The sequence below is a fragment of the Varroa jacobsoni genome, unplaced genomic scaffold (genome assembly GCF_002532875.2).
Source record: "Varroa jacobsoni isolate VJ856 unplaced genomic scaffold, vjacob_1.0 scaffold_1203, whole genome shotgun sequence".
Lineage (NCBI taxonomy): Eukaryota > Metazoa > Arthropoda > Arachnida > Mesostigmata > Varroidae > Varroa > Varroa jacobsoni.
Genome location: NW_019214105.1, coordinates 165843 through 174871, shown reverse-complemented (window position 1 = coordinate 174871; position 9029 = coordinate 165843). Strand labels below are relative to the sequence as shown.

Below are 9029 nucleotides of genomic sequence, written 5' to 3'. Positions count from 1 at the left end.
CGGAAGTTGCTTCCTCCGTGAACCCAGCTGATTACTCGACTTCAGATATAAGACTACATGTTCTCAGGTAAAACACACAGCTGTTGAACGGGTGAACTGTCACATTTTGATCATATGAGAAACGAAATTATCCGCTAATTTATTTCAAGCGCGCGAAAATTGTCTTCTGCTTAAAAGGATGTTGTTTGGATCGTTTCGCACAAAGCAGTTTTAGATATGAGTGCCCACAGCTACCCATACTTCATAGACAAGCAATAAAGTGTGCACGTTTAATTTTGTGCATTCGATCATTACCGTGAGAATTGGATTCGCCGCGCCGATTTCGTGGATTATGTACAGGTGTGCGTATGAGAGTCGATCTGTTGTTTTATATCTGACATAAAACAGTACAAAGTGTGTTGTGGCTTGTGTATCCATGTTGAAGGAATCAGGTTGAAGAAATTAGCTGAAATTAACTGAGCACTTTAAATCTGGTTTGGTATAGATTGTATATTGATCTAGACTTATTGGAGTATTATATGCCACGCATGCTTTCCTAGGACCTACGCAGAAGTAATTTCTTGAGTACACCTGTCATTATTTCAAATTAGTGGTACATACTCGTACATTCAGAATATACAAATATATCTTATTTTAGGTAGTTTTTTTTATTTTAGGTAGGTTATGAATATATCTGGTTGCTGCCCTAGTTATCAAAAATTACACTTCTAGAGATATGGGCGCTTAAATATATTTTAAAGTGTATATAATTATGATAATCTAAACGTTCCATAATAGAACTGCACAGAAATTTTACAAAATACGCGTACATGTTAATATACGGTCTGAGTGCACGCTATTGAGGCAGTTAAGTTAGAATATATTGAATAAGAGCTAACTATTGACGTACCAGCTGTCAAATGCATTGCAGAAGGCAATGTATTGTGGCCATTCGCTTATTTCTCTAGATTAGATAGATAGATTCTCTAGATAGGTGTACGATGTGATCCCTAGTATGTTCATTGAACAAGTAACAACCAGTTTCCCATTGGTCTGTTCGCGTTCTTTCTAGCTGGTACTTGCACCTCAGCAATGGATCTACATGAATTGTTCCAGGCGTGCCGTCGAGGAGATATCGAGAAGGTGCGATATCTGGTTGAGAAAAAAGAGATGTCATTAAATGTTCGCGACAAATGGGATTCGACCCCGCTTTATTACGCTTGCTACTGCGGCTTCAAGGAGCTCGTCCAATATATGCTGGCCAATGGGGCGCGCTGCGAAGCAAACACGTTCGATGGGGAACGTTGCATTTACGGCGCTCTTACTGACGACATCCGTAATCTATTGCGTTCAGCGAAGATGGTCACATCGCGGATCATGCGGCGGCATACGTACGATGAGTTCCTACGTAAATGCTTTGAGTCAACAGAGTTTACCGATATCACCATGGTAGCGCTCGATGGCATGGAACTAAAGTGTCACAAATGCGTGCTAGCTAGCCGCGTACCAAGGTTTTGTGACGTCCTCTCACAGAATCCCTCCTGTACAACTCTGACGGTTGACTTCAATTCGGGCGAGTTGATGCTCTGTTTAAAGGAGTTCATCTATACGGGGCGAATGCGAATGTTACTTGATGATGATAAATTGACCGAAATGCAGGAAGTAGCAAAACGTCTGCTTATGACAAATCTTGTGGATAAACTTCTTGACGAGCTTGACAAGTACGAGTGTGAAAGGTCACTGTACCTCAAAATGGTACGTCATATTACTATTGAGCCGGAGCTCGGCTGCACCGAGCTGGCAGACTCGTTTGCGGTTCTTGCCGACGAATATCTTCGAAAGGATCTTGTGGAACTTCCGTTTGGTTCCAAAAAGACTCGGTCTATACATTATGCCGATGTATGTTTTCTCGTCGGCGGAGTGCACTTCTTTGCACATAAAATGTTCTACTGCCAACGATCGGAGTATTTTGCAGCTCTATTACGGGACCATTTCAAAGAGACGGCAATGGTCGATGGCAACATTCCCTTGGTGAGCATAACGAACGCTAGTACAGAAGTCTTTGCCTGTATCCATGAGTATGTTTATCGGGATGTCACAGACCGTCTGACCGGTACTAACGCTTTCGACGTCCTACTGGCTGCCGATAAATTCCTTCTAACGGGACTTAAGAGTTTCGTTGGTGCGTTCATGGCTGATAATCTCGATTTAGATAACGCGGTATCATTATTCCGGTGTTCGCGCATATTTCAACTAGCTCGACTCGAGGACCAGTGCGTTGCCTTTATGGCGCAAAATCTCGACCACTTTTTGCTAGATGAAGACTTTCGACAGCAAGTTACTGAGGACGCAAAAGAAGTGAAGGGACGCCAAGAAACGGATTCGATTGCGATTATTGATGATATTCGATATCATATCAGCGCCAATGTGCAAAGCTTTTCTGAGATCGAGGAGGCCAACCAGAAGCTATTTCTTATAGATGACTTCCTCTATAAGTTAGGTTTGGAAGCTTAATCTGTTGAAGAAACCATTGATCCAATAACAACACCATATAACAACTAGGGTAGTCGGAAGTCCTATAAATGGTTTTTAAGGTATGTATTTATTTGATTTGATTTTATTGGGCAACAAAAACGAATATCGGCTAGTCATGTTGATGATATGTGATCACAAAGATTATATGAACCACAGTATGGGCTTCGATGTGCAATGTTACGTAGATGATTGCATTGTAATTCTAGTGAAGACTGGGAATTACAGTAATGCTATACTCTATCTGCCTAACTATGAGCAAGGCACATATCGTATAGTTTCGTGTGCAAGAGTGGATGTTCGCTGAATCAAGATATAAATATATATATATATATATATATATATATCCATAGACAGATTAAAACATCCATATACATATATGTGAGATAAGAATTATTCAATTAAAGGGGAAGCAAGAGAATATATAAGAGCCAATTTTACGTTTTGTTCATTAGGATAACATAAGGCTTAGTGTGTCAACAATGGCTTATAGGTGCGTTCTTAGTTTAGGAGCGTAAAGATCATATTGACGATATTTGTTGTAAGTTCTACTTTAATAGGCAAATAAATACAAATTATTTAACAGTTCTCAGCTGTATTTTTCGAATGCTTATTATTTTTTGGTATTTGCCTATTTACCATCTGACAAAGCTATGGGCGAAACTATGCAGCCGGGAAAAACGATTTAGAGTCAATTCGATTCTTTTTCGAAATTTATTGACAGCAGAATTCTTAGGTGGATAATAAGCGATAAATAAGGTTTTCGACGCATTTAGGAAATAATTATCAGCTTTATATCGCAACCTATTCATTTTTTTATATTTGTAACGTACAATTTGGTGAACTTTGAAGAGCGAAAACCAAATATTGACAAATGAAATTTATCTAAGTTGAGTTATTCAATGCAGTAACGCACTGTACTACTTCCGCTTTATCTGAGAAAAACTTCAAAAGAGAAAGTGCCTCCTTTGATGTTCTTTCAAACAAAAACTTAGGAAATTCCTATTGCGTTTTTATGTGCCGACTATGCTTTGAATCAGGTGCGACTTGAGACTTAAATTGTTACATTACTAAAGGTATATGTATAGGCATTTGTGCATTGATTTGTCCCTTTAAAGTAGTCCACGTCGAATGATAACTTGAAATTTATGTATTCGAAAAGTTGTATTTCGTGGGTTGTCTGCGCTTTGAATATATGTTTCTCTCGGAGCAGTCTTTCACAGGTTTTGAAGATACCGTAGCTGAAATTACAGCTGCACCAGATATTCAATAAATTTGGCTGTATAATGTAAATACCCGCTATGATCACTCCAGCTTAGTAAGGTCCTCTTCTTGCGCAGAAGTTTGTCCTAACGTCTCTCCCGTTTATCATTTGCCATTTTAAGATAAAACAAACCCGCTACGAATATCTATTCAGTTAAATGCGAAGCTAAATTAATCGGCTCTCCGGGTCATGGAAGCGGATTCCGCTGAGAAGTTTGTTAATCCTATTTTTGTGTAAAATGAACAATCGATGGCATATACACCCAAGATTATATTGGCCCAGAAATCAACATACTGACTTGAGAACTGCAACTTAGTTTTAGAGAGGGGATGAGCAAAACGGTAATAATAATAACGCTTATCTGGTTTATATAGCTGTTTTTTTAATTTACTTCCCTGGAGTAAATTCAAAAATCCATTTAATCAATTTACCAGATTTCTGGCGAGTGCGTGTTTCTGAAATACCGAAAGTTTGACAAAGTTAAATTTTATAACCAACGATCCTTTGGTAGAAAGAGATGAAGTAACACTTATCGTACTCATAAATGTTTATCATTTTCATTATATTACAAATGAATAACGACAGGAACACGATAAGAACTGGTTGTAGTCCTACACCATATACACTAGCCTAGGGAGAACCACGAACATCCATTTCGAATGTCATAAATTCACGACGAAATTTCAGCCTCCTCAATAGAGTAGTTTGTGCGTAGACTGAAATACCTAGCTCAGTTTAACAAAAGCAACTAGAAAAGTGTTTGACGTAATTATATTTACAATTAGTTAGATTTTACGCCAACTTATTGGGTTTTGTACTCATTTAACATCCTTTTCTTAAAAGAACAATGACAAGAATGGAGTTTGCATATCTTTGCAGCAGGATAACAGCTGTACTCTATCTGCAACCGGTTATAACCGTTGACAACCGATTATATAACCGTTATAGTAACCGATGATTATTTGCTTTTTCTTCTAATCGTGTATCATGTAAAGTTAAATTGCTCTGAGGCGTTCTATATAGCTTCACAAAACGAATCCCACAATCTATATTTTCGCCGGACATGATACAAAAATGCCAATGCAATGTCAGTTAGTAAATTTATCAAGTATATTTCTAAAATATCATATATGTAAATTTTTCACGTCCAGTGTATACTATCAGAGCGCCCGCAGAGATTATCTATGAATGATGATAGGCTTTGATGGATCAAAGAAAATATAATAATAATAGTATTTTTTTTAATCCACTAGAGTTATCTGACCGTTTCGTACAAAAAGAAACCGCAAATGAATTCTTAGAAGAATTACGTCGTGCTGAACTGCTCGCCAGCCTGAGTGCATAAAAACGATTTGAACATTTTTCTGAATGATGCTATATAGCTAGAAATAATTGTTTTCCCACCGTCAAACAACTTGACCTATTTTCATAGAAATAAAGGTTTACTCTTTAGCAGCTATTTAGTTTTCATAAAACTGCTGAGATAAAAATCAGGTTCGTGGGTAGCTATATTATGAAAAAAATTTGCCGAACTGCGATGATATGCTTTATTTCTCTGTCTTTGACAGCTTTCATTAAGTTTTTACCGTTAACGCGGTTAATGTCTTAGTAAGAAAAGTGGACGGTAACGTCATAAATGAACTAAAAACAAAACAGTTACCAGATGTCATATTTAACTCGAGATTTTGAGGTTAGCTCGTTTTTGCTCCGCTTGTCACAATCCACCGGTGAATAATATGTAGTCGTCTGCTGACGAATTGGCTGACGGGATTTTAATTTCGGGGAAATTTATGATAAAAATAAGATCTGTGATTATTAACGTATTATGTACGTTGATATAGATTATATTTTGCCAAAAACTGTTAATGTAAATATCTGATGTTCCAAAAAAGATTTCATTAGGTAGATAAGTTTGTTAGGTGACACGTATAAGACTTCAATAGATTGTTTCTTTTTGAATCAATGAAAATGAATCCATATCGGGATATTATAACATATGAAGACCTATATAAGAAGGAGGATAATCTCGTTTTTCGTATGCCAAACTGTATTTTATTGCATTGCCTCCTGTTAAAAACGATCGATGTATTATAACTAGCCACGTAGTAAAAAAACCCCTTCTTGACCCGTTCAGTACCTTCAAACCAGCCTCGTTCAAAACCAGTTCAAAACCAGCCTTTCAGCAGTTTATCGGCATGTTCAGCTTAATTCACGCTAAACTCTGCTGCCAATTCTGTTCCTTAATTTTATTACATTGATTTTGCCTTACTTATCAGCATGTTTATAAGCTGGCCTCGTGTCCATTACAGCCCCTCAGAGTTTGGCATTAAGGCGCAGTAGATTTACCTACTGGTGTATCCTCGAGTCTTATATTGAGTTCAGCAGGCTTATTTTGGGAGTTCTACGCAGTTTCCATAGTCTGACGACGCAAAATATGAACAAGGATTATATTTTGCTTATCAGTGTTATAGGAATTGCTTCTAGCTACTGTCATCATCATCGTATTCGTCCTCTCCAGGGTCCTTGAGATGTATATCAGCGAAATTTTGCAATCTGAAAAATTAAATGCAGCATGAGTAGACTTAAGTTCATGTCTCCCACATGTTCTACGCGCGAGTACACTTTCGAACACATGCTTTTTTTAGGTATTTATTAAATTTAAGTACGTTTGCTCCGTCAGCACGGCCAAATCTTGCGGCGGACAAAATTGCACTTATGCCGTTACTTCCGAGAGTCAATAAATCAATAAGCTGAATTAATAAAACTTCGTTGTCTTTCTCTAAGGCTTCTCTCCCACCCCTTTGCAATAACACACGTAACATGCAAACGTTTTATTTGCTGCATCCCAGATTGCACCATCATCGGTCAGAAACACTGTTGTATGTGTTCTGTATGTTCGTGCACGTGACAAAGACTTACATTGGTGATTGGACGTTGCTCAGAGGTACGGCACGATAACTGTACATCCGCCTTGATATTTGGTTAGGATATCCCAAGTTTGGCCTGTTGAGCCGTCGGTCGTTATTAGTATCGTCACACGGTCCCTTTGAATACAGCCCTGACTCCAAAATTGATTTACACCGCGATGAATCCCAGCTGTCAGCACTATCTTGTGTGAGACGTACAGTTCGTGTTGGATTTAGTCGTTGGCTTTGTACCTACATTAAAGTAAAATTAAGCCGAGGAGGTTAGGATATGTTGTAGTTGGGACTTCTGTGTGAATAATGGTTGCGGATATTCGATATGATGTACACGCGCCAGAAAAACTAGCTTGACCAAGTTTCTTTCAGTAAGTCACGCCTTGGGGTTTAGGTCCTTGAAGGGCAACAGAAGCCGTGAAAACAGAATGTTACGTCTTACGTTGGACTGAATTAAACCCATTCACTAGTATCCCAATTTAATGTTGTGAAAACAGGTTTTTAAATAGAGCTAACCCACTTTAATATTGTATCGCCTTGCAATGTTAAAAATATGAGCCAGCTAGTACGGTTTGCATCAGCTTCACTTGGTATCGGGCTTATGTGATGGTATAAAACAAATCTACACCTTGAAGAAGGACATTAATACATTTAGCAGCAAAAAATCTTACATGGACTATAATAATAGTAATGAATAAATATTACAATACCCTTACCAGCCATTATGAATTCAGCAAATATTTTTTTTAATGCAAAACTCACCACGATAGGTCGACCTCGTCCAATACCAGGCCTTGGCTGCAAGGCAGAATGATCTTTTTTAGATCGAAAAATATATATAGATAATAAATTTCATATAGCTAACACACGGGAATCTATGCAACCATAGATTAACTTGTATCCGCATGCCGATAAATAAATTTATATGAATATTATTTTTGGGTTTTTTCCTGATTAATTTAATAATCGACAATTCTCTTCAAGAAAAATTAAATTACGTAGCGGCTAGGTTAATTTGAGGTGTGTCATCTGTATACATTATATGTACACGGCATTGTTTTTTCTGAATGAAAAGGTATTAAACAAAGTTTTATTTTTGATTTTTCGAAAATACAAGCATCAAACCTTGAACCGTGACCACACGCTTACACATACTTACAAATCGATCGAGAATCAAATCTGCCTTCAGAGTAGATGGATGTGGAACGCTTTGGCCATAAAGCCTATATAGCACCAAATTCGAAGTGTGGCTCATGGTCTCAGACGCTTAAGCTTTACGTAAACAGACAAAAAGAACACGATAAAAAAACAGAATCAAAGAAGGTAAGCGAATCTAAGAGTAATATTACACAGGAAGTACAATTATTAAGGAAAATGCCATTAAATAAATTTTCGTTTATATCTAAAGTACAAGAAAATCGAACAAATTCTACAACAATGAACCATGCCGAAAATTCGACTGGGAATATGTTTCTGCTAAATGTTAAAAAATTTTTTCTTTTAACCTCTAGGTCAAACCATCGGTGAAACCACATTCGTTTCTATTTTCGATTTCAATGGCTACCCTCCAATAATATAAGCCGATTGTTCTGCGTTATAACAAATTGTATTGAACTGGGAGATACTACACGCCAACGTGCGTTAGCTATATATGCAATAGCTACTCTCTATGTCTTTTTTAAATCCATACCAACTAGTTCCCATTACCACGTTCAGAACTCCACCGAAACTGTATATCTTCAATGCAAATATCATGGTCGCGACACGGCCTCAAATGGAGTAAAGCGTAAACGCGACGAGCTATTTCCTTCAGTTAGCCGATCAGTGCTAGAAATGGTCAAGCCAGCGACAAGGTTAGTGACAAAACTCCTGGATTGTTAGGTGACTATTCCATTCGAAGAGATCATTGTCGCGGTTGGACAGCGGTAGCACGCCGCTAGCCGTTAATTTTGCCTCTTGACGTAAAGGGTCGCCAGTTACTCTTGGGCATGGCACTGTTACTGTCTTTCGATAAAGCAAATGTGCCGATTCTTCATACTGTTGCCACTATTAAAAACATCTAATAGTTATTATAAAAAAACATCTAATATTAAAAAGGTCCTATTCATTTGCAACTGGTCTCTTACATGAAAAGGTCTACCAAGTTGCGAATTGCAACGTACTTTTTACTTAAATTATTCTTATATTCAATATAAGGTCGTATGTTAGTCTGTGTTTCACTTAATTTCAAGCGACTCTTGCGAGTTGCTGGCAGTCGATTTACGAATGATCCACGTTAAGTTTTTAGAGTTTAGTAGTTTTAAGATTATATATCTTATATATATATATATATATAT

The 9029-nt window shown here is 37.5% G+C and overlaps 2 protein-coding genes across 9 annotated transcripts in view; one reads left to right on the top strand and one right to left on the bottom strand.

The window, feature by feature from the left end:
• Positions 1-5: 5 nt before the first annotated feature.
• LOC111267605 (ankyrin repeat and BTB/POZ domain-containing protein 1) lies at positions 6-3109 on the top strand. Of its 6 annotated transcripts, none has more exons than XM_022845913.1 (2): positions 6-67; positions 1052-3109. In XM_022845913.1, the coding sequence occupies exons 1-2, from the start codon at positions 58-60 to the stop codon at positions 2491-2493; spliced, it is 1452 nt and encodes a 483-aa protein (XP_022701648.1). In that variant the 5' UTR covers positions 6-57; the 3' UTR covers positions 2494-3109. The 6 variants fall into 6 exon arrangements, with proteins under 6 accessions (XP_022701648.1, XP_022701647.1, XP_022701646.1 ...); XM_022845912.1 differs by lacking the exon at positions 6-67 and adding an exon at positions 74-341; XM_022845911.2 differs by lacking the exon at positions 6-67 and adding an exon at positions 409-431.
• Positions 3110-5804: 2695 nt separating this feature from the next.
• LOC111267614 (uncharacterized) overlaps positions 5805-9029 on the bottom strand; it is a 5405-nt gene continuing 2180 nt past the window's right edge. Inside the window, exons 2-6 of one of the 3 annotated variants that reach the window (XM_022845937.2) lie at positions 8384-8520; positions 7853-7965; positions 7456-7491; positions 6695-6933; positions 5805-6328 (exon numbers count right to left, since the gene is read on the bottom strand). In XM_022845937.2, coding sequence (XP_022701672.1) covers positions 6256-6328; positions 6695-6933; positions 7456-7491; positions 7853-7948 — 444 coding nt within the window. In that variant the 5' untranslated portion in view covers positions 7949-7965; positions 8384-8520 and the 3' untranslated portion in view covers positions 5805-6255. The remainder of the gene's footprint in view (positions 6329-6694; positions 6934-7455; positions 7492-7852; positions 7966-8383; positions 8521-9029) is intronic. The other 2 variants (XM_022845936.2, XM_022845935.2) reach the window with 2 other exon arrangements.